This window comes from Miniopterus schreibersii, assembly GCF_964146895.1.
Source record: "Miniopterus schreibersii genome assembly, chromosome: 8".
NCBI classification, from domain to species: domain Eukaryota; kingdom Metazoa; phylum Chordata; class Mammalia; order Chiroptera; family Miniopteridae; genus Miniopterus; species Miniopterus schreibersii.
The window spans coordinates 68,197,097-68,222,554 of NC_138109.1; the positions used below are offsets into that span (position 1 = coordinate 68,197,097).

Below are 25,458 nucleotides of genomic sequence, written 5' to 3' on the forward strand. Positions count from 1 at the left end.
TGGCCTTACCAGGTAAACTGACTGTTCTTTGTAATCATCATTTATACTCCCCCCATGAGGCTTTGCCTACTGCTCCAATAAATTCTAGAAAGAAATAACATGACAACTGCAGCAAGTCTCATAGAAGGAAGAAAGGAAAAAAGGCCAGTTGAGTAGAAAATGTGTTTCATTTTAGGCCATGTCAGTGTTGGGGCTGCGATCACATCACTCATCTGGGGGAGTAGAATTAGAAGGAAAAGAAAAAATCACCACTTTTTAGCTTCAGATATTTCCAAATCAGACCCATCCTCCCCAACTCCCCATGCCTTTCAGCTTACCAGGGCCATAAGAAAACCCACTTTCATAGCATCATTAGAGTTGTCATTTATCACAAGTACAACAGAGCATGCTTCTCATGTGGACAAGAATTTGGTATAACATGAAGCTTTGAAGTCAGTATTCGTAGCAGGAATTTCTGCAGGACTAATTCATGGCATGTATACTGAGGTGCGAAGTGGGGGCAGGGGTAGGGTAGGGTGGGGCGGAGTCCAATAGAATTGAAACAAGTATTCCCCATCCCCTTGACTAGGAGCCTTGGCCCAAGACTCAGATATGCCCAGAGCCCAGACTCTGGGACAATGAGGCAAGCCAAATCTGTTCTTTATTTTAAAGGAGGTTTCCATTCACTCTGTCAGCCACCTTTCAGATTCCAGCTAAGTTTAAACCACAATGGTCTGGAATCCTAACAGTAGTTTTGAGGATACAGAATGAGTATTAGAAAACATTTTTAAAGACACAGAACGTTGACTCATGCTGAAACATCTACCAATCACCCCCACCAGAGAACCTCATTATTAAATCCAGACCCTCCCTGGCCCCCCTACACACTATGGAAAAAAGTGATAAACTGTATTGGCATTTAAACAGAAATCTGATCTCTGCCACTTGAGGATGTCATCACCACTTGGGATTACTTTCACGCATCTTTAAAATTCTTTCAGATTAAAAATTCTGTCAGGGTGTCAATACCAATACTACTTAACAAAACTCGCCTTTAAGTTTTAGGTCAAGTTTTCAAAGCTAAAAACAGAAAGCTACTCAACCCAAACACTGCTGGGTTGAGACAGACAACTGCTCACTGCCCATATTTAAATCTGGTTGTTACTTTTTGGATTTAAGAAAGTGAATTTAGGTAAGATCAAAGCAAAAATTATTTGCTCCAAGGATGACTGCTCATTATGGCCTCAATTCCTTTTTGGAATGAGGTGTGGTATATATAAGTAAATATATAAAATAAACCGCCCTCAAAATATTGCAACCAACTACTGAGTCCCAGGAGAAAAAGGCTATAGAGTGGGTAGAACTGAATGTTGAACAAAACCACACTAAACTAAGTAGGCTCATTAACAGGACCATGTTTCTTCATCCCCCACCAAACTCCTGCAGCCCCTTTCCTAAATGCACGGGAAGAACTCTATATAGAGCCCCACCAAACACTTCATGATGTTCAAACTATTAAGAAACCAAGACGATCTTTTGACTGGGATCTCCCAAAGGTGGTGGCCTTTGCCACTCAGAATCATCAGTTTGAAAAGCACTGTGGCGCCCTGCCGGGCGTGGCTCAGCGGTTGAGCGTTGACCTAGGATCCAGGGTTCGATTCCCGGTCAGGGCACATGCCCGGGTTGAGGGCTCGATCCCCAGTCGGGGGCATGCAGGAGGCAGCCGATCAATGACTTTCTTCATTGATGTTTCTAACTCTCTCTCTCTCCCTCTCCTTTCCTCTCTCTGAAATCAATAAAGGTATATTAAAAAAAAAGAGAGAGAGAGAGAAAAGTCCTGTGGCATGTGTAGAGGAGGAGGTCTTGTGGTGAGGTTGTAGACAGCACCGGCCAAGATAACACAACCAAAGCCCTTTCAAGGCAGGTGAAAACCATGTGCTACCAATTTAACTGGGACTCCAGACCCTGGCTCTTTATGAAATGCCTCCCACTCGAGTTGGCTCTTTCATCCTCCAACATCAAGACATTATTACAAGCTCAAAATAGAATACAGAGCTTTGGTTGGTGCTCTGGGGGAGCATAAGAATGCAATAGGAGCAATTTGGGTAAAAATAGCAATAAACATTAAGTTTTACCTCTTGACTAAAGAATTAAAAATGAAGGCAAATAAGTTTATCCAAAAGTACTCTCTTAAACGCCAAAAAGTAATGCTGCTTCTTAGAAGCACTGTGACAACCCATCTCATCCCACATACCAGCAGGTTAAAAAAGATAAAAATCCATCATCTGAACAATCAAAATGTGTCTGACTGTAAAGATCACACTCTATCTTTCCATAAGTTAGGAAGAAAAAGCAAACCTTAGAAAAAGTGCTGGCATCTATAGTATTTTCATTCCTTTCCTCTTCCTCAGATAATATGGATATGCTGTAACCAGCAAAGATGACCTAGAAACACCATGTGGCCCCTTCAACTCTGAGGCTAGAGAATTACAGCCACAAAGACCTATGAAACTTTTAGTAAGAATAATTCGGTCAGGGGTCGGGGGACCGGGTGAAAAAAAATGAAGGGATTAAAAAAAAAAAAAAAAAAAAAAAAACCTCAAAGACATACACTCACAAAAAAAGAATTAAAAGGTCTAGATAGTTACAATTTACAAAGCACCTCACATTAACATTTGTCTCCCCCAAAATGACCTTGAAAGGTCAATAAAGAAATTATAATTCTCTCCATTTTACAGATAAAGAAACTAAGAGAGGTAAAGTGATTTATCCAAGGTCACCCACCTTCTTCCCAGTGTTTTGCATTCCTGCTGTCAACTAAACTATAAATTCTCTGAGGACAAGGACAAGATCCTATTTTCTAACCTCTAACACAGTGGCAGAGCATTGTAAGCAACCAGAGTATATCTGCTGTATTTAACTGAATGGTCTTCCAAGCAGAGCCTAATGAAACCTTTGTAAACACCTCACAAACAGGGCTAAAATCACATAGGAAAACAATGAGATTCTGGGTTACCTTAAAGTATGTTATGTCCACACAAAAAAAGCATTCCATAAATATAAAATATGTAATTGTACAATTATACAGACTCCTTCCCTTCACCACTACAGTCATTCCGACTAATAACACATTGTGTGCTTAAGGCAATTTTGCTTTACAAAGTGCTTTCACATATCTTATCTCGTTTAGTTCTAATGCTCAGAGAGAGGACAAGGAAAGAAAATAGAAACTTAAATAAAACTCAACTGACATCTTTACTACTCATTACAAGTGCTTTTGTATTGGTGTTTAAAAGCCAACAAACAAACAAATCCTCTGGCCTCACATGTACTACCTGTGGGACCATAAATTAGCATGGCCTTTCTCCAAGAAATATGGTAAGAGGATTCTAAAGGTAAACACGGGCACTTCTGAGTCAGTCATTCCACTTTGAGTAATTTGGGATTAAGTGCCAAAAGACACAGGTAAGGCATATTGCACATGTCATTTTATACAACAGCCCCCAAACTGTGAAAAGGCCATCAAGAACAAACAGGGGAAGGAAAATTGTCTGGTACAGAGCGCCTTGCAGGCATTAAAATACTGCAGAATCCCATTTTGATAACTGAGATAAGATATAAATGCAAAAAGCACCCAACAGAACAGCACCTGAGTATGAGCTCACATATATAAAACTATTTTTCTACAAGTACAAGAATGTTGTGTGCAATCACCATGGTTGTTATCTTTGTGTAGCTGCCTGATTTGAATGCTTTCTTATAAAGCAAAAAAAAATTTTACAAAAGGGTTTAAAAAACAAGATTGGCCTAATTAGGTATGAGAATTACATGTGGTTTTTACTTTTCCGTGAAAATTAATCAATTACTGCAGTTACCATGGATAACTGAGAATCTACCTGGCAGAAAGAAACATCTCGAAAGACCTGTCCACAGCCCTTCTGCTGTATCGGGGGCTGGATTTCATGTCCTGGTGTGTCACTGATAAAACGTGAAACCTTGGGCGGGCAGGTCACATAACAGTACTACATACCTCAGGTTTTCTCAGCTATAAAACTGATTAGTTAAGTCCTGGCCTGTGTGGCTCAGTTGGTTGGAGCATCATCCTGAACACCAAAAGGTGGCAGGCTCCATTCCCGGATCAGAGCACATACCCAGGTTGAGGGTTCAATGGGGGTCAACTGACCAAGGTTCCTCACCTCAGTGTTTGTGTTTCTCTTTCTCTCTCTCCCCCTCCCTCTCTCTAAAATCAATTGAGAGGGGGAAACTGATTAAATTCATCTTTATCCTATAGATTCATAGCAATTCTCTCGCACCACTAGTTTTTTAAATACTCTAAAAGCTTTACCTCAACAAATATTCCTCAACTGTGTGATGATTTATAAAATTCAGCCCCTACTCTTGGGTTAGTAGGGTAAGAGGCATGTAAACAATAATTCCAACACCTAGAGGGAGATATGAGGAATCAGGTGAACAGAGAGAAGGGGGTGGCAGGCTGTCCAGTTAGGCCTCAGACAGGCTAGGTGGGCTCTTCTGGCAATCTGTTCATTGAGCAAGTTGAGGAACCAGGGTGTGAAAAGACTAAGACACTGGGCTCAGCCAAACTGAAATGGGCAACAGGATAGGCCCAGGATGAGCTAGAAGGGCTTTTCTTTAATTTTTCTGACTGATTTTAGAGAGAGAGGAAGGGGGGAGAGAGAAACATCAAATTGTTCCACTTGTTTATGCATTCATTGCTTGATTCTTTCTTGTACGTGCCCTGACCGGGGATCAAACCCACAACCTTGGCATATCGGGACAATGCTCTAACCAACTGAGCTACCTGGCTAGGGCTAGAAAGGCTTTTTACACTGTACTGACAACAAAAGTTGATTTAGACTTGACCCTGCGAGCTACTGAAGGGCTCATGATCAGATTTTCAATATCAAGTATTATTGCTCCAGGATCCAACTTAAACATCTCTCTGTGCAGACACAGTGCCACTCTAATCTTAATTCTCACTTTCTGATTTACCCCAGACAAGTATGCAAGTCAAGTGTTGAATAATACAGAACACATTCAATAACCAACAGAGGTACCTGGCCAGGTAGCTCAGTTGATTAGAGCGTCATCCCAATACGCCAAGGTTGCGGGTTCAAACCCTGGTCAGGGCACATACAAGAACCAACTAATGAATACATATAAATAAGTAGAACAACAAATCGATGTTTCTCTCTCTCCGTTCCTTTCTCTAAAAACACGGTAAGGGTGGGAAGCAATTTATAGCACCTTCTAATCTTTAAAGCCTTGTTAAATATCCCAAAATTTATTTTAGAATATCTTGCTATTCATTTGGTTTATTAAGAGGCAAAATACAGCCCTGGCCAATGTGGCCTAACTGGATGAGTGTCGTCGTCCCATGTACCAAAGGGTCACTGATTCAATTCCTGGTCAGGGCACATACCCAGGTTGTGGGTTCCATCCTGGTCAAGGCATGTAGGCGACCTATCAATGTTTCTCTCTCACACTAATGTTTCTCTCTCTCCCCCTCTCCCTCTCTTTAAAAATCAATTTTAAAACACACACACAGAGGGGGAGAGAAAAAAAAGAGGCAAAGTACAGAATTCAATTGATTCATTTATTTCTGAGTCAGCTAGAAAGGCTGTCAGTAGGCCTGATGTCTCCAGATTGGTGATTTCCAACTGAATAATAATAATACATTGAGCATTTGTGCAGTAGTATGCAGTTTATGAAGTGCTGTCACATCAAAAATCTCAGTGGTTCTCTCAGCAACATGCTTGTGAGGTACATGGACAAGTTTTCCAGATGAGGAAGCAGCTCAGCAAGGTTATGTACCTTGCCTGGGGTCACACAGCCAGTGCACTGTAAAGTCAAACCTTGAACTCAGCGCCCATTCCCAGTCTTATCCATTACCACAGAGGTACCCTATAAACAGGGTGGACAAAAGTAGGTTTACAGTTCTGAGTACATAACAGAGTCTATTCTTGTATTATTACTTATTAACTATTGTATTATTTTCCATATAAACAACTGTAAACCTACTTTTATCCCACCCTGTATTCAAAACAAGCCTGTTCAAATCTGAGGCATTGCATTTCTAAAGCCCGTGCACTAGTAATAAGGTATCTACATAAAGCACAAAACTCTCCAAGTTTTAATAATGTCTATATCCAACTGCTGCTAAACAGAATAAGCATTCATTCAGTCCCTTTTCTGAAAACCTATGGAAGGAATAAATGCAAGAAACACATGCTCAGTCCTAATCCCTTCTCATTTCCTCCTGGCACCTGTCTCTGCCCCCACAGGCACCAAACACTTTAACAGCTGGCAGAAATGAGAACCAAGAGATAACACACTCAACCATTGTAGACAAGGCCTGAACCAAAATGTGGTGAGGAAATAATGAAGAAAGAACCACCCAGATATAAAAAGAGAGCAATAAAACAGGGCGCCAAGAGGTCTCCCACATTCTGGATGATTCCATCATTACACACCTGGGCTGCTGTCCCAGTAAACCAGAGGGTCTCCTGATGGAAAACAGACACACAAAACCCACCCCTCTTACTCCTCCCCCCACCCCAAAAAAATATTGGTGGAAAAGAATTCCTGGTTGCATTAGAGAAAATACATGCATGAGCGAAAAGCTGTACTGGGAGCAGGGAAGGGAAAACAGTGACTACTGTATGTAGTTTATTAACCTTCTAGGATTCATGCTAACTAAACACTGCTGTTGATAATATTTCAAAGCTCACTAGTCTTCCTCTTCATGAGTGGTGAAGCCTGACCGACTTACAAAATTAGAACTTGAAATCCAATTTAGGCCTTTTAGGCTGCACCAGCTCTCAAGAACAGCTCTCAAGAACTTCTGCCAGTAGGTTCCCCTTTCTAACACCCTCACACATCCTATGAATATGTGAGTAATTATGTATAATGTTCCCATTACTCATGCTGCCTCATTAACATATCTGGGGAGCCTTTGTTTACCGGAAGGCCCAGACCCTGGTGAGGATTTGAGGGCAAGTGATTTCCCACAGTGCCCCACAGTCCCCTAAGCAGCAAAGTCAGGGCAACAATGCAAGTGCCAGCAAAAGTATCGAAGCCGATTTGTTACAGCCCTGCGAAATCAAATGGGTTCTCAGAAGCCTGGAGAGCTAATGTAGCTCACACTGGCCCTCAGGTACAAGGGAGAGGGTGCGGTGGGAGCCACTTATTAAAATACTGAGCACACACCAGCCAGTCCCAAGGGGTACTGGGATCTCAGCTCTTTTTCCAATGGGGACTCAAGGAGACAGCCAGCTGGGGATGAGGGGGTAGCTCCACCAACTGGTGTTTAAAAAAAACAACAAATACAAACATGCTCTTGAAATGGATACACTCCTTCTGTTCCTGGAAGCTGACAAACTACCTTAATTTTCCCAACTTTCTCAAGCAAAAAACCTCTCCAGGGGCTGCCAGAACCCCTATTATGGTCTTTTCTCCCCTTTTGAGGGGCTACACTGGTCATTCATTTTACCTCTATTTCATCTGGACTAAGAAAGTAGGGAGAAGATACAGCCTTTAACTATCTGGCCAACATATATTTGCTTCAGTTTTCTGTAAAATGGACTTAAAAGCCTCTTTTTCTCATGTGAACTCACTATGGAAACAATAAGTGTGCATGGTTATTTCAGAACTGACTGAGTCTTCAACACCTAAACCAAGGGGTAGGTGTTGTGTGGCCATCTAGAGTTTTTTCTACAATCCAAGCTCTTCTGGCATTTTTTCAAATGGCAAAGAGAGTCCTAGGAGAGAGGGCAGTATCTTCACCAGAACAATACAATCTGTGGCAAGACACACAGTGACAGAAAGAAACTCAGAGACCAGAGGTGCAGGGTTGTAGTGCTGCTCACTCAGGTGACCAAGAATTCACCCTCTGGGACAGGATCTCCAAATGTAAAACATGGTCCCTTTCCCATCTCAGGCATCCTAAGAGAACAGAAAGATAAAAGCCACCTGCTGCTAGGGGTGATAGGAACAGAAAGTCCTGCAGCAGGCGGGATTACTGGACCAGGAGCAGCAGGGTGTCCCAGCCAGTGCTGGTACTTCCTACAGGGTTCAGCTCCACTTTTAATGATTTTATTCTGAATGAGAAATGAAAGAAAACCCCATTTTAAAAAGTGTGAAGCTGTCAGAAGGCTAACAGGGCTGACTTAAGTCCCAAGAAAAAATGAAGACCTTAAAAGGATAAGAAAAATCTCAAATTGCCTACAAAAAAGTGGGCAAATATCAAAACCAAAGTCACCACAGTTCCCACCTCCTGGAATGAAAGAAGTGTGCAATGAAGAGGGCAAGTAATGGAAAAGGTTTATGGACAAAAGGAACCACAGACGTAGACTGGGGCCTGGAGAAACAACCGAGGCGGAGTACCAAAGGAATGAAGAGAAGAGTTACCTGAGAGATGGAAAGAAACAAGATAATTGATTCCAACTGAAAAAACAGATTCAATTTGTCTCATTTCCATTAACAGGTAGGCTTACGAATTTGAGATAGAACAGACCTTCAGCAATATCGCCTAAGAAAATAAAGTTGCTGGATTACAAAATACAAGCTTCTGAACTCCATATAAATTAAGTATAAAATCACTGATCTTTCTGCCCCCTACCAAGTGAATGAGACAATTGTTTTTTACTCTTAAAGTAATAAAAATTTACTCAGGAGGACCACTCTGAGCTATGTTAAATAGCATGAACTAGATATGGTGTCTAGTTTAATGTTTGGGGATTAAGGCTAAATACAATGCAAGCACTCTTAACAGAGGTGATAGGGACCAGAGTTGGTTGGCTAATGTAAAGTCTGTCAAGCATGAAACCTTAAAAAAGAAAAAAAAATAGTGTGTATATGTGTATAAACATTTTAACTTAAACACATAAATGTACTTTTTATTTTGTTGGGAAGGGAAAGTTCGTATAAATGAAGATTGGTTCTTAAAAGTGAATCACCTGCAAAGCATTGTGCATACATAATCCTTAATAGATTTTTCCCCAAGTCTTTTCCATGTCAGGCCCACATCTAATTTAACAGCCTATATTTTTTTTTAGCAAGTCACTTTTATCAATTGTTCCCAAAACATTCATCTTAAATTTTTCATAAAAACCAACTGTCTTTTCACACTCATTCAAAGGATTACATAATATTTAACTGTAATTGCAATAGTAAGGCTAACTGGAATAACCAGATTTGGAAACAAACAACTGATACTTGGCAAGCTTCCTATGGGTGGGAGCCAAAGGGGACACAGGCACACACACCCCAGGGCTGTCCATTGGCCAGGAGCTTCACAGCCAGGATGTTCTGCAGCCAACAGGGCAAGTGGGTTGGAAAGGTAGTGGTTAGCAGAGCTGTTACTGTAATCCTGGGGGACACTTACACACATGGACCAGTAACATTGGGAAAAACAGTACAATTAGAAGTCCAAAAACTAAATTTCTTAGACTACAAAACTTTTTAACCATTCAGATAAAAATGTCAGGAGTCTGGGTCTTCAGACCACCATGATCAAGGGCAAGCCACTTGATTAAAAATACTCCAGCTTAGCCTTTACCAAGTGTTTTAAGTGTTTTAATGTGACTTTCTCATGACATCTTTGAAAGGAAGAAAAGGAAATGGTTCTATTTTGAATGTAACAGACACCAATTATATACTCCTGAAGATTTTCTATTTCTGAAGGAGAGTTTAAAATAAGCTTTGGCCCAGCTGGCATGGGTCAGTGGTTGAGCATTGACCTATGAACCAGGAGGTCAAGGTTCGATTCCCAGTCAGGGCACATGCCCCGGTTGCAGGCCCAATCCCCAGTAGGGGGAATACAGGAGGCAGCTGATCAATGACTCTCTCTCATCAATGATGTTTCTATCTCTCTCTCCTTCTCCCTTCCTCCGTCTGAAATCAATAAAAACTATTTTTTTAAAAAATAACCTTTGACCCTGGCCAGTGTCACTCAGTTGGTTGAGTGCCGTCCCATGTACCAACAGGTTGCCAGTTCAATTCCTGGTCAGGGCACATGGCCCAGGTTGTGGGCTCAATCCCTAGTGGGGGGTGTGCAGGAGGCAGCCAATGGATGTATTTCTCTCATCAATGTTTTTTCCCCTCTCCCTTTCTCTAAAATCAATAAACATATTTTTTAAAAAAACAAAAATAAAATAACCTTTGGAACAAGATATATGTTAATATTACACTGGAGTTATTTCCAAGGCACTTGGAAGTGAGTCAATAGCCCTCAGCCCAGCAACAGAAACTGGTTTAACCTAACTATGAGCCATTATAATAACATCAAAGTGCCAAATACTTCTAGTTGGCTATTTGAGCCAACAGCTATGGGGACATGCAAGTCAGATACTTGTTCACAGTAAAGTTACAATAACCCAGATAACAATAACTCAAATTGGATTATATCTGGACATAATTTATTTTTTCTTTCAAATTTCAGTGACACACTTTAGACTCTTAACAGTACTCCTTCCATAATCATAGCTGCTAAGTTCCTCTGCCCTAGATTTATGTGACAAAGAGAAAATCATGTCAACAGCCCATGAAAGGAAAAACCCAGGAATTAAATAATAGGTACAAGTTTTTTGCCCCCAGATCTGTAAAATAACCTGACTAAGTGTAAAACAAGGTGGGAGGAAGGGTTCATAAATCCTACCACTATACTTTGGTATATTTCTTTCTTTTTTCTTTACAATTTTATGTAATTGTAATTATAGTAAATCCTGCAATTGAATCTTGTAACAAACTTTTCCCAGTTTTTAAAGTCATACTGCACTTTTCTAAAGATATATTTTAAAAAATAAAGTCATACTGCACTTTTAAATCAGAAAATCAGATACTTATAATTTACAGCCTAGTGGTACAAATTCTGCTTGAGCTGTCCCAGAAATTAAATTGGTAATCTGTTTTTTGTGCTAACTGCATGAATCATACCTTCATGTGGCAGAGACTTTAATTTCAAACTGCTACAAAGCATCAATGATCACATGGTTTTAAAGCCTGGATATCCTATGTGTTATTCTTCCTAGGAATAACCAACTACTGGAGTGATGGGCTGAAAATACCTATAGAGCAAAACTTGCAACTGCTTTTATTGTCCAAGTGGATTGGGGCTTTGAAAGGCAAATGTTTTCCTTTATTTAAGGTACTATAGTGGGAGTCATGCCCAGCACAATTAAGAGAGGATTACACTGCAATTTATGAGTTTCTCAAGGATGTCATTTAATATGAAATATAACAATCGTTTCTCCCCAAAGCGTGCCACCTACAATCCCACCCCCAAACTCTGCTCTGCTAAGGCAATAAACTAAATGGCAATGCGGCCAGCATCTAAGGCTTTTGAGACCAATTGCAGGAAATGTGCTGCCTTCCACCAGCTCCAGTAATAATGTCACCTTATACTGAAAGAGCATGCTGTTTTATATCTTTCATGCACAACATCTCACGTACATAACCTCACAAAAAGTAAAGTGGAAAAGACAGATATTACTTTCTGCATTCTATAGAAAAGGAAATACTCAGATTGGGGGCCTCTTGTCCACTTCATAAGAACTAAACCCTGAACATCTTAAGACTTAAGAATCCAGTGGCTCTTCCAAGCACACTGTATCAATGACACGTCTTCCCTCAGCTGGCCCCCTAAAAAATACTCAATAGGCACAGCAGAAAGCCCCCGACCCATGGTACGGCAAGGCTTCCAGAAAGAGGAACAGTTACTGCTGTGCAACATCACCCAGAAAGGCATCCTGCCACATCCTGCGAAGACACGCCAAAAATGACAAGGTAGCTTCATCCACAACATGGTCCTTCTACAAAGCAAAGCTTTCCCGGAATTAAGTTTCCTTGCTTATCTAAAGCATTGATGAGCAGACCCAACTACCATCGGAGTAAATGCCACACCATCGGCAGACCTGCAAACAGAGGAAGCGAAAACATTTCTGCAGAAAGGAGGAGTCTCCTCCCTGCTCCCCACCTTCTCAATGGATCAGAATCACAGCTAGGCGGGGGCGCCCGTTTGAGGGCAACAGGCTCGCGGCACTCACCTGGCGGCGCACAGGCCGAGCACGCCCTCCTCCTCCCGGTCCTCCTCCGCCGTGGCAGTCCCACTCGGCAGCGGCACCCCATCCCCCGACCCCGCAGCCCCGCCTCGCTGGAACCTCCCGCCCGACTTTTGACGTCACGGAGGAGGAGGTTCCACCCCGGCCCGGCCCTTTGTGACGTCACAATGACAACAGAACGCGGCCGGGAGCGGCCGGGAAACCGGGCGCAGCAGGGGGCGGAGGGAGGCAGGGGAGGCCGCGCGATGCGGGGGAAGAACCCGGGGCAGGGAGGGGTTGCGCTGACGTCTCGCCGGCTTAACCTGTTGCTCTCGAGACTGCACTGGAGCGGAGGAGCAGGGCCGCAGGCAGCGCCGGGCCGCCGCCGCCATGCTCGGCCGTGCGCCCCGCGGGGGGCGCTCCCTGCAGCTGTGCGCCTCCGCCCCCTCCCCGGCACGCCCCCACCCGTCCGCCACACGCTCCCAGCCCTCCCCCGCCACAGCAGGCCGCGCAGTCCTCGCGCCGCGCCCGCGGGCCCGGGCCGCCCACCCGGGGCCGCCTGGAGGGAGGAGGGAGCAGGGAGCCCGAAGCCCGAGCCCGGAGCCCGGAGCCCGGAGCCCGGAGCCCGGAGCCCGGAGCCCGGAGCCCGGAGCCCGCCCCCTACAGGCCGCGCGCGGCCGCCCAGCCCCGGCCCAGCCCGCCACGACCCCCGCACGCCCTCCCCTTCGCAGCCGTCTGGAGCTCGTCCGGCTCACGAGCTCTGCTTCCCGAACCTTAACTCGTGCTCTGCCTCCCGCGGCCGCCGCCGGCCACGAGCTTGCGGCCGGACGCCCGGACTCGACACGATCCGCTGACCACCAGCAACAAAAATCCCACCCCACACCGCTCTCCAACTTAGCGAGGCCTGGGACGGGGGGCCGAGGGGGCGGTCCTTGTCCAAGTTCTACCCCATTTGCTTTGTCGCTGCACCAGAATCGGATGTGCCCTGGGAAGGCGTCCACGCTCCAAGGCAAGGGTGTCTCCATGCAGTTTCTACAGCCCGAGTTTAAACTAGTCCTTTGCATTCTACCCAGCCCTCTGCAATGCGGATGTATTTTAATTCTTAAATTTTTAAGGCAACAGCTTTTTAAATAGGGCCTGATTATTTAACCTTGCATTTCTTTCTTAGTTGAAGTTTACGTGTCTACATTAGTATCAGCCCTCTCGAAAAAGGCATTCAGGTTTTCCATTAAATATATTTTTTACAAAACCAGTGCCCCGAAGGTCATCTCCCATTACACATATCACACTGCTCGAAAAGGGAAAATATTAACACCAATTTGTCGACTCGAGTTAAATAAAACTTTCTTATAATGTTGCATTATTTCTAACGTATGTTCATTTGGCCTTTTTAAAAATGGGTTATTTGATTTCAAGCACGCAGATAATCACCGATCACTCGAGTGCATATTTGGTTAATCCTTCGGTACCCCCTTCTACCCTCCTTCCCCCCAAACTTAAAAAAAAAAAGCAACCACACACAAAACAAAAACAGTCCCCATGCCAATCAACGTAGCTGTACTATGCACAAGGCAAATTTAACTACTCCAAACCATTTAAATCTCTGAATAATCACCCAATTTCAGAACCCAGTTAACAAGGAGAATTATTTGTAGTCGCTTACATAGGCACTCACATGCCTACTTAAAAACATTAACTATAATGTATGTCTTTTCCCCCTAAAACTGGAAACCATGAATTTTTAAACAAAACCAGTCCCATTATTAAAGTCAATCCCAACAAATGCATTCGCTGTAACATGATTCCCAACTGGTTTATGTTGCAAACCAGATAAGCCAAAACGACCACATACATTAAATTTGATGTGCCAGTGCAAGGAACAAGATCGCCATAATCGGACCCTCCACTGCAACTTAAAGGGCTTCCAACACACACGTTACACGATTTTCGAAAAACATTAATAATAACACACGCTCATTTGCATGCAAAGTGCAATATGGGGCCAAACCCGCCCGAGAATGCAGTTTAGTTACAGTACCACAGCCCCCACCCCACTCCCAAGCTCCACCAAAATCCCTTGCCTTTCATCTAAAACTAGATTATGGTTGTGTCATTCGAGGTCAATTTATTCACTTGAGGTATCTCTACACCAATCTGTTTTTTCATCAAAACTAGACAGACTCGACTTTGCTTGAAAAGCCCTCTTTCAGAAAAGAAAAGAAACAGCCTTATCATCGGACGCTGTGTTTAAAACCCTTCAGCTGCAGAATTATCTATAAACTTGACATTCACAGCCATTGCTTAAAACTGCAAGTCAAAGGATGTGTTGTTAGGAGCACTTACGTATTTCTTCTGAATGATATTCCTCTTGGGTCTTTCCTTGCTCATTCTGAGATCCAAATGCTGATTGCAGAAAGGGACAATTGCTTCATGAATTTAAAGCCGTCAGAAATTTGCAAAAAAATATCCTGGTGCTTTTTATTGTTGTTGGTGGTGGTTGATCTTGTAATCCGACTTTTCTTCCTCTTCCCCCAAAGCCCGATTCGCCTTGAAATAAATCCGAAATTGGGAAGGAAAAAAAAAAGAGCCAAAGACGAACGAAGCAAACAAACAAACAAAAAAAAAATCACTTTAGTAAAACACCCATAATGGAAAATTTCCCCCGAAACACACACACACAAAAAAAAAAGAAAACCGACGCCCTTCACTCCCCCCCTTTTTCCTCCAAAAACTACATCAGCGAAACGTGAAGGTCCTTAGTGTCTGATCTGTAGTTACATCTTGGAAAAGAAAAGGGAAAGGTAAATAAAAAATGTTGGAAGTCACGTTTGTGCTGCAGCAGCAGTGCGAGCAGAAGAGTCAACTCCAGCGGCGGCGGCAGCACCACAGCGAGGGCTCGCCGAGTCTCTTTTTTCCAAGCCCACTAACCAATGAGAGAGAGGCTATCCAGCCCAACTTTAAATGGACTCTGCTTTTATACAAGTTAGGGCTCCTCGGGTAATTCCCTGCCGGACGCTAGCCGAAAACTCCCACAGCTGAGCAACCAGGCGCCCGCCTACCCCGGCGCCGACCGCCCCCGGCCCAGTCAGGAGGACCCCCGCAGCCCCCTCGACTAGACACCGGAGAGGCCTCGACGAACCCTTCCCGGGCAACCCCTCAGGCATCTCTCCCACGCCGAGCCTAGGAGTGGAACTGAGAGAGGCTCCCTAGCTCAATGCATGGCACGCTCGGTCGCTCCACCTCACCCCCTTTCCCCAGCTTGCCGTTCACCCCACTGCCGCCAGACGCTAGCCCCAGCCACTGCCCTCACTTCTACCTGCAGCCGGGCTGCTGGGTACGAGTGCCCCAGGACGCCTGGCCCCGGGGAGAGCCGCCTATTCCCGGGGCACCTTAGAATCGTCCCCTTGATCTTCTGGAAGTTGTAGTCCCCTGACTACAAAATGGCTATGGCCACGGGAGCGAAGAACTACAATTCCCAGCCTGCCCCGCAAGCCTGTCACTCAACTCCCCTCCCTCCGCCTCCTCGCCCCCTCCCCCTCCCCGGTCCTGCCAACAAATGCTTGGACGTGTCCCGCGTGCGACACTGCTAGAGGCTGGCTCGGGAATGGCCCGCAGAGCGTGTGGTCCGCGAGCGAGGAACTCCCCGCGCCGGCCCGCCCCCAGCCCCCGGGTCCGGCCCCTCTCCCGTAGCGGCGCGCGGCCCCCTCCCCGCGCACCCCGCCCCCACCCGCGGCGCGAACCGCCTGTGGAATCGAGGAATCGCGCGCGCGCCGGGCCGAACGCGGCCGAGCGGCGGGGGAGGGACGGGAGGCTTCCCCGGGGAAGGCCTCGGAGCGTGGCGGCGCGGGGGGCGGTGTCAGCGAGGGATTGGAGCAGGTCCTGAGGAAAACTGGGCCACGCACCAAGAGGAATCCTCGGTGCGAACTAGTTGATCGGCGGCGCCTGCTGCCTCCGCCGCGCAGCCGGTGTCACCTCAGGACACCGCCTGGCGTAGTCGCGCCGAGCGCGCCGCGGCCGGGCCCCGGGTAGCCTTAAGGTCACCTCTGCCGGCTGCCGGCAGCCGCACGCGCCCGCACGCGCGGGGCTGCGGGGATGGCGGTGGGGACAGGCCACCTCCCGGCGCGGCGCGCAGCCCAGCGGCGGGGGCAGCTTCGGGGTGGCCCAAAAGGGGACCCCCGGGCGGCTGCCTCCTACCAAAAAAAATAACCGGCTTTAAAGAGGTCGAACTCGATCTTTGCCTTCACGGGCGTGTTTCGCGTCTGGGGGCCCCGGGAGCGAGACAGACATTGAGGCACAGCATGAGTGGAATATGGAGAGCGAGCCGCACGGCCCCGCTGCCGGGGAGGAAGCATCTGGACCCCCGGGCGCCGGGAATATCGGCTGCGGTGGGCACGCGGGAGGCTGCCTTTTACCTCCCCCCCCCCCCCCCGCAGTGGTCACCGAGTCCGCGGTACGAGTGACGCGTCGGGCCCTGATGTCTCTCTTCGGCCCTCGCCTTTTTAACAACTTGGTCAAGTCTCTCCTGGCCATTTGCCTTGTTCATTTCCTTGTTGTACCTGAGGGTTTGCAGAAGTACTGTTCCGTCTCCTCTCAGACTGGCCTCTAAGAAGTGAAAAGTGGGGTCAGTGCCCCTTCCTACTCACTCCTGTACATTTTATTCTGCTCCCCACTCCTTAGGTTCTCCTTAAACACGTAAGTGCTCGGGTAACACCGTTAGGTTCTGTTTGTAGCAGCGTTTGAAGAGACAGCCGTAGCGTCTGGAGAAGCCTCAGACACCGGAGGTGAGCGACCTGGATTGGGATCGCCTGGGCGCCACTCACCGCGAGGGAACCCAGGGCCTCCCTGGGCTTGCCAGGTTCGTCCACCTTGGGAGGGTTATGTCACAACGGGAGTCTAGCTGAGAACCAGACATGTGACTGAAAACTTTTAGTAAATGAAATAAAGTGCTTTTTCGTGAGAATGCTTTTTAATTATTGTTTTTACTGTTTCAGAACTAAATGCTTTCTAAGCAAATAAGTTTGCCTTGTATTCACTTCACGATCAGAAAAATAAATGACCTTCTCTGCCTTGATATTACAAAACTTTTTTGCTGGTGCCATTTGCGAGGAGGGACCCAATAAAACAGCATTTTTCGGTACCGGCCACCCAAGTGACTTTATGGTGTTTCCAAAAGACTTTCTGACCTGTGTACTGGAGGTCTCCACTTGTCCATACTGTTACGGTTTAATTCACTTACTGGAGATTTAATGTCAAATCTGTCATTTCCCAGGCAAAATATTCAAGGACAGAGGTGGGTTTCTTAGTTTCCTTAATCAGCCCCTGAGTCTGGGCTTCTCTTTCCAGGACTTGTGAACTCCCTGCTGGGCTACCAACTCCAAGTCACCACAGATTCAAAACCGTCCTCCTAGTTGAGACTTGGGAGCAGGGGAAAGAAAGAAATCTGCTCAAATCCAAAAGATCTGAATAACGTTAGTGTTGTTTTTTCCTAAAAAGGAAAATAGATTGGCCCTTTTTTAGCGTAGAAAGCCTTTCCTGTTGCAGAAGCAACTGTCTCCTGATGAACTTCCTTTTCCTGCCATCTTGGCAAGGCCACAGAATACTTTTCCTTTCTTTTCCCTCTTCTTTTATTTTCCAGAAGCCAATTCACTCTTTCTCCTGATGATTTTAACTCCTCACAGCACTTCTCTTGACTTCAAGTCTGAGAGTAGGGGGTGGGAGGCTGGGGGAATAGACCTCACTAGGTACATGGACTCTATAGGACACATGTGCCAGCACTGTCCTCGCCCCTGAGGACACAGAGAGTCTGAAAATCCGTTAAGAAACACAAAACTCATGCCCTAGCCCATTTGCCTCAGTGGTTAGAGAGTTGGCCGGAGGACTGAAGGGTCCTGGGTTCAATTCCTACCAAGGGCACAATTGGGGCCTGGGATTGGTTGCAGGCTCAGTCCCAGGCCCCAGTTGGGGCTTGTGCTGGAGGCAACCAATTGATGTGCCTCTCTCCTATCGATGTTTCTCTCTCTCTCTCCCTCTCTCTCTCTCCCCCCCTCCCCTCTCTCTCTCTCTCTGTGTGAAAAACAATGGAAAAAATATCCTTAGGTGAGGATAAAAAAAAAAAAAAGACAAAGCTCAGCAGAAAAAACAGACTTACAGACTTTACAATCAGTTGTGATATCTCCAAAAGGTGCTATATTAATTATTTGTGAAAGGTACTAAAGAGAACACATAGCTCAGGTCACCAGGAAGTAAGGCGTTTGGGAGGATGTGTAAGAGGTTCTGCCGTTTGAAGTAAGCTGAGCAACTTTGCTGCATAAAAAAAATAAATCATAAGGCCTAAGAGAAACTTACACCAATGGATGGGATTCAGTTTTTGTTCCGGAGTGACTAAAGATGAGATAGAGGTAAGCAGGAGCCAGGACCAGAAGGGTTCTGTATGCCAGGCAAAGGAGTTTGGGCTTTGCCAGTAGACTAATGAGAACCTTTGAAGGATTTTCACTAGAGGTGTAAAGCAGATTTGTGTTTTTGAAATATAATTCTAATTGTATGAGAGGTGAAATTGAAGATTGGAGAAGGGAGTGACAGGAGGCAGGGAGACCTAGAAATCAGTTGCAATGTTATTTCATAGATGAGGTGAGAACTGATTATGATCTGAATGCAGTGGCAGAGGAAATATATAGAACAGAGAACAGGTTGAGAAATATTTAGGATGCCAAAAGTTTATAGGACTTGGGAACTCGTTAGCTGAAGGGAATGGTGACTGATTCCTTGAACTGACCTTTTATGCTCTTTTAATTAGATCAATTATCCATTCTAGGAAGAATGGGAACATGATGGAGGTGAAAGAGGAAGAGTAGCAAATTATCAGACACAAAAGCAGGCACTCACTATTCTGGGTTCAAATCTGTATGGGCAATCATATTTAAGCAGTTTAGTCTACCATCTGATCTACTGTAAGAAATGACAGGCCCTGGCCAGTGTGGCTCAATTGATTGGGCATCATCCTGTGCACCAAAAGATTGCCAGTTCCATTTCCGGTCAGGGCACATGCCAGGGTTTCAGGCTGGATGCCCTGTGGGGGGCATGCAGGAGGCAGCAGATTGGTGTGTGGTTGATCTCACAAGGATCTTTCTCTCCCTTTCTCTCCCTCTCCCTTCTCTAAAAAAAAATCAATTTAAAAACTCTTAAAAAAAAAAAAAAAGAAATGACACGGAAAAAATTTAAAAGTTAATAAAAACCAATAGAAGTTAATAAAGAGGAATAATCCACAGTCCTATATTACATGCATATCAAAATTTCTCTATTAGTGCAGGGGATAACACAGGTTATCACACATGCTGCAAAACACCAGTCATATCCATGGTTCTCCCAAGAAATAAAATTCATCTTCTCCAGAAATTCTTCCTTAAGGGCATATATTTCACCCCTTTGCACTGTATACTTATTTGCTTACATCCTCCAATTCTGTCTTATGTTCCCATCTTCTCTCTCCAAGTAAAAAAATAAGCTTTCTAAAGTCCAAAAGCATGTCTACTTTTCATATCCTCCACAAAGCTCCTAAAACTGCATAGAATCTGGAAGTGTCCAGTAAATGCTTAATGTTGAATATTTCACCAAAGCCATAATGCCCAATTATTTAGACTTGCCAGCCATTTAGTCTGTTACTATCATCTCCAATCTATTTTCGAACACAGCTATTTTTCCCCTTGCAGTATCCAAATCCAATAGCGTAAATTCTTCAAGGCCCCAGATAGGTCAAATCCCATCTTCAGTTCAGCCTGGCTGCTTGGCTTACTCATTCCTGAATTATCATTGCCCCTGTCACTTCAGCCACATTTTTAAAAAATAAAAATTGTATGTATTTAAGGTGTACAACATGATTTTTTAAATTGACTTTTAGAGAGAGGAGAATGGAGATAAGCCTTGGCCAGGAAGCTCAGGTGATTGGAGCGTCCTGATAGACCAAGGTTGTGGATTCAATCCTGGGTCAGGACACATACAAGAAGCAACCAATGATGCATAAATAGGCGAAACAACAATTTGATGTTTCTCTCTCTCTCCCCATATCTCTCTCTCTCTGTCAAATCAATAATTTTTTTTAAAAAAGGAGAGAAAAACATCAGTTCGTGATGTTTTGATATGCACATTTATTTTGTAATCACTGCTACAGTCAAGCTAACTAACATATTCATCACCTCACCCAGCTACCATCAGCCACATTTTTTGAGCTTTAAAATTTTGTTCCACCTTGACTTGTTTTCTGATTATGTCATGTGTATATCTTGTCTCTCCTAATTAGATCAAACGTTTCATGGGGCCAGGATTTGTCTCACATTGAGGCAGCCCTTGGCAAGGAGGCCAATCACTGCTTGGGAATTAGATGTTTCTAATATTAACTCTCTGAGGGGCCTTAAGCCATTCAGTTGACCCCTCTGGGTCCCACCCTAATCATCTATAAAGTGAGAGGGTTACATTCAATGATCGCCAAAGACTGTTCTGGATCCAACGTGCTCTAGTCCTACCTTGACCTTTTGTGCTTCTTTGCTCCCCTCTCAGTACTGGCCCCTAACCAGACAAATACACAGTTTTTGATTAAGGATTGCTAGGATAAGTTTTTTTATTCTTCTGCAGTATTAACTTCCTAACATAACCTTACACAGTTGCTCTTTGAAGGAGGCGGGTTCGAACTGCGCAGGTCCCCTTATAGGGGGATTTTTTTCAGTTGCCCTGCGCAGGCCCGCGTGGTTTGAGGGTGCATTGGCGGTTGGGAGTGGGGGAGGGGCGGGGCCCAACCTAACGTCTCCCCAGATTTTCACCTCCGCGGGCGCTCGATCCTGACCCCCTGGCGCGGTAACCGCTCTACTAACTATATTTCTCTGTGATACCTAACGAAACCTTTCATTTGTATAACTTCTTATAACGTTGAAAGGATAGCCATAATTAATACTTAAGATAGGCTCTTTTCTTCACTCTTCCCATGTGAAAATAAAATATTAAGTGGTGGTAGTTTGCTAAAGGCTATGAGGTGAGTAGGGTGGCAGAGCCAGGAGTCAAACCCAGAGCTCCTGACTCCACACCCCTTGTGCAGACCACCTCCCTGGATTTCAAAATGTGATCCCAGACATTATTCCCTGAAATGGTACTGGATATGGCGGGAAAGGAAAGCAGGCTTTGAAAGAAGAGATTTGGAAATTGATAACTTACACAAAGATAACCTGATTACCTAGGATGTTTAAAATCCCAAAGAGGCACATTGTTTCCTAAACTTATTTGGCCACGGAAGCCTTTTTGAAAGGAGCTGGTATCAGAGTGATAGTCGTAGAGACGTGCTTCACCCAATATGAATTTATGCTTCGTAAATGATGGCTGGCTGACAATAATTCTTACCTAAGTGACTGAACACTTTTATGTGAAGTCTCCGATTTTATATAGGTCTCTGTCCATATGTGGGGGGAAGGGAGTAAGCAGGAGAGATGTAAAAAATAATCTTTGATTGACATCAAATTTTTAAACAACGAGTTTGTGTACTCAAAGGGTGGGGGATTCTAGGGAAAGAAGACAGAAGAGCTATTTCAAGCTGACCGAGATTTGCAACAGTGTTTTAAAACACACTAGGAGGTAAACTCAGAAGTAAACATCCTTCTTAAGAGAGTGATGTCAAGGAGACATTAGTTCTTTTTGTTATTCACTGCTTCCTGTCCCTGAATTTATAGCCTTATTTGTCAAGCCTCACTAAAATGCCACAGCGCAAACCAGATACAATAAAATGTGGTTCTAAATCTACCCATTGACTACGGACTTCGTTTATACAAGTCACTGGAAGTCCCTGGTTCTTTGGATTATTTAAAATTTGAGGGCTAGCATTACTGTTCTGCTTAGATTGGGTCTTGCGTTATGGAAAGAGAGCTGGCCCTGATTCAGAAACTCAGGTAAGGCAGTCAAGGCATGAAACCTGCAGTTCTTAAGAAAGAAGTTACTGTTTAAAATAATACTCTACTTTGTGTTTGGGGGGTAAAATCTTATCGGTGATCAACTAATCCACAGGGGATCATTATGAGGAAACTGAGGCACAGAGCTGACAAGGCTGCCCTGAGTAGGCAGGGACAGGACACCTGTTGCAAGTGAAAGAAGCCCAAATGAAAATGGCTAAAGGAAAAAAGGGGGTCGGGGGGTGGAAGGGGTTTGGTGCCCCTATAACTGGGAAATCCAGAGTCCTAGTCTCAGTGCTACAAAGGATACTATCATCCTTCCCTCCCTCCTTTCTTTTCTTTCTCGTGACGTTCACCTTAGATTTCTTCTGTTGGTCTCTCGGGGCAGCCAGCAAAGAGCTCCTAAGAAAACTCTTTCCTACCATGAATGTGGGGGTGGAGCAGAATTTGTTATCAGAAAGGGTGGGAGAAAAACACTGTGAGCAGCAAAAAGCAATAGCAGCCACAGCCCACCACAGAAGTGGTCAGTGCTTCAGTCTGTCGGTCACAGACTGAGTAGAACAGGAGAAAAATACACTTTCACCAATGAGAAGCCTAAGGGTTCTTCCACCCCAGAACCGTCCAGCTCAGTCCAGGGCTACACTCTCATTGAACCCACCTTCCACACTTTGAGGTTTCCACAGACACAACACATGCCAAGATGCTGGTTGATCTCCATATCAGACACTTCTGCCCACAGCTCCTATGTGTACTGCTCAATGAAAGCACAGCCTGTCTCCTGTAAAATTGTGACATCTACAAAGTTCATATTAGTTTTTTTCTGAAACCTTAATGTTTCTGAAACCCCAGATTCACATACACCTTTACTGAAACCCAGCACCATCCTTCTTTCTGAGTCTATACACTACAGTAAAACAATAAAAGATTCTGACATCAGCAGTTACACTGTGGCTAAAACTTAGTGGATTATTACTTTCCAGATGTTTGTCTTTCTCAGCTGTCATGCATTCAGTGAAAACAAACATTTGTTGAACATTTATTAAGTGTGTAAAATTAAATAAAACATAGACCCTGTACTCAAAATGTGCACATAAAACACTAACAATTTTGCCCCTGTGAAAAGAATGTCAAGGAAGACAGAAGTAAGATGATATTTGCAGGTAGAAGGGAACTTCTAGGCTTTGCTCAACTCAGGACTTGCCAGGAGCTGCTCTGGTCTTAAGCCCCACAGCAGTTTGCAAAAGAGGCCCCCATCCCTTAACTCCAAACCTGTCTACCCATTCCTCAGCCCTAAGACTCAAGATGCTAAGGATTCAAAATATCAGCCCTTTTTTTCCCTTTTCTCTCCTCTAGCTTTCATTTGTTTTTTCTTTCATTTATTCATCCAAGGAGTACCCAGTGACTGCTTACAATTCTCCCCTTTCTCTGCACGCTCCTTTCTCTGGATCCTTGCAGCCCTCCGGAGTGAGCAGTCTAGAGCTTCTATTGCTGTAAACCCAACAGTCATCAGATGGGAAAAGCAGCTGGGGTAGAAGGGGAGGAGGGACTGACTCTAGAAAGTCCAGAGAACCTGGGACAAGGCAAGGAAACCTGGATTGTCATTACAAAATGACAGTGTTTATAGGTGTCCATGTTTGCAAGTACCTAAGATAAGGGAGGTGAAGGCTTTCAAACAGTGCATGGTATCTAGAGAATTGGGGCATTTATGATTCTAGATAAATAGATACAAAAGGAAGAATTATAAAATCAGTGAGATCAATACCATATGGTTTAATGGCAAGATTACACTGGAAATCTGAAGGCTCGAGGTTTAGTTTCAGCTTTTTGTGACTTTAAACAAGTCACTTCAATTGTGAAATGGGGGACTGACCTAGATGTGTCCTAGAGACCCTTCCAAATCTAGCATTCTATGATTATATAAAAATCAATACTAATCTTGGTAATTTGTGATCATATCAATTTTATGCAACATGGTTAATGTTGTAAATCTTGAGTACAACAATAAATTCTTAGGTAATACAATGCATAAACTATGGGCACAGACTATGCTGTGTTTGTAAATTCATAGTATATAAATAGACATTCTTTTCAGAAACCTAGAAAGAGATAGATAGATGATAGATAGATGATAGATAGATGATGATAGATAGATAGATGATAGATATAGATAGATAGATGATAGATAGATGATAGATAGATAGATAGATAGATAGATAGATAGATGATAGATGACAAACTGGTCACAGCTTTTCTTTTTTTGTTTTTAGAGAGAGAGAAACATCAATTTGTTTTTCCACTTATTTATGCATCTGTTAGTTACTTGTATGTGGCCTGACGGGGGGGAGGGGTCGAACCCGCAACTTTGGTGTATGAGGATGACGCTCTAACCAAGCTAGGGCACAGCTTATGCTTTGGGCACTCTGTTTAGATTAATATGTTTGAAGGTGAGACTAGGGTCCCAGTTAGTAGGAGAATCCATATCTCCCAAGAACCTAGGTAGGACCCAAAATGGATCCCAAGGGATTCTCTCAATCTAGAGGCCAGGAGAAAACAGGAAGAAAGAGGCTAGATTTTCCAAAGTTACAATAGAGCAGATTCTTGAAGCTCTCTCAGCTTGGTCAATATGCCTGCAGCTGTCCCAAGCTTTCCCAGGGCTCAGATATAGATGGTAGGAATCACATTCCTCATACTTTCCATCTACCCACTTCCAAAGTACCTAGCACTTACCCAGCAAAGTATCTATTGCGCAGTAGATAAATGCTTCATAAATAAATGAATGGAATGTGGCTCTGTGCCAATTATCATTTTGTTCACAAATAATTCTCTGCATCTGGAGCGCTCTTTCAAATAGGTCAGCTCCCACCAAGGAGCTGCGATTATTGAGGAAGTGAAACCGTTTGACAAGTGGCACTTAAAAGATCTCCGTTTTGCTTTCCAGCCAGCACTTCTCTTATGAAATGTCCAAAGAGAAAAGACAAAATGAAAAATTTCCTGTTACGTCAGTAATGTAACAGGCCCAGACATTTTCATGTAGTGAGTCTAAAACTCAAGGCCAGCATAGATGTAACCATCTGACAAATGATATTTGTCTGCTGCTGTTAGGGACTGAATTGTGCCCCCCACCAAATTAAAATGTTGAAGTCCTAACCTTCAGTACCTCAGAATGCATTTGTATTTGGAGGTAGGGTCTTTAAAAAGGTAATTAAGTTAAAATGAGGTCATTAGAGTGGAGTGTAATCCTTTATGTTTGGTGTCCTTATGAAAAGAGGAAATTTGGACACAGGCACAAAAAGAGGACACAAGAGAGAAGATGGCATCTACAAGCCAAGGAGAGAGGCGTTAAAAGAAACCAACTCAGCAGACACCTTGGTCTTTGACTTCTAGCCTTCAAGGAAATAATAGGAGGAAATAAATTTCTCGTTGTTTAAGCTACCCAGGCTTTGCTACTTTGTTATGGCAGCCCTAGCAAACTAATGCAGTTGCCTTGCAAATTTAACCTT

The 25,458-nt window shown here is 44.3% G+C and overlaps 1 protein-coding gene across 1 annotated transcript in view; it reads right to left on the reverse strand.

Moving 5' to 3' along the window:
• Nucleotides 1–15,487, reverse strand: part of JARID2 (jumonji and AT-rich interaction domain containing 2) — a 243,027-nt gene extending 227,540 nt beyond the window's left edge. Inside the window, exons 1-2 of the mRNA XM_081144435.1 lie at nucleotides 15,352–15,487; nucleotides 14,379–14,582 (exon numbers count right to left, since the gene is read on the reverse strand). Of these exons, the coding sequence (XP_081000561.1) occupies nucleotides 14,379–14,423 (45 nt within the window). The 5' untranslated portion in view covers nucleotides 14,424–14,582; nucleotides 15,352–15,487. The remainder of the gene's footprint in view (nucleotides 1–14,378; nucleotides 14,583–15,351) is intronic.
• Between the last annotated feature and the right edge of the window lie 9,971 nt (nucleotides 15,488–25,458).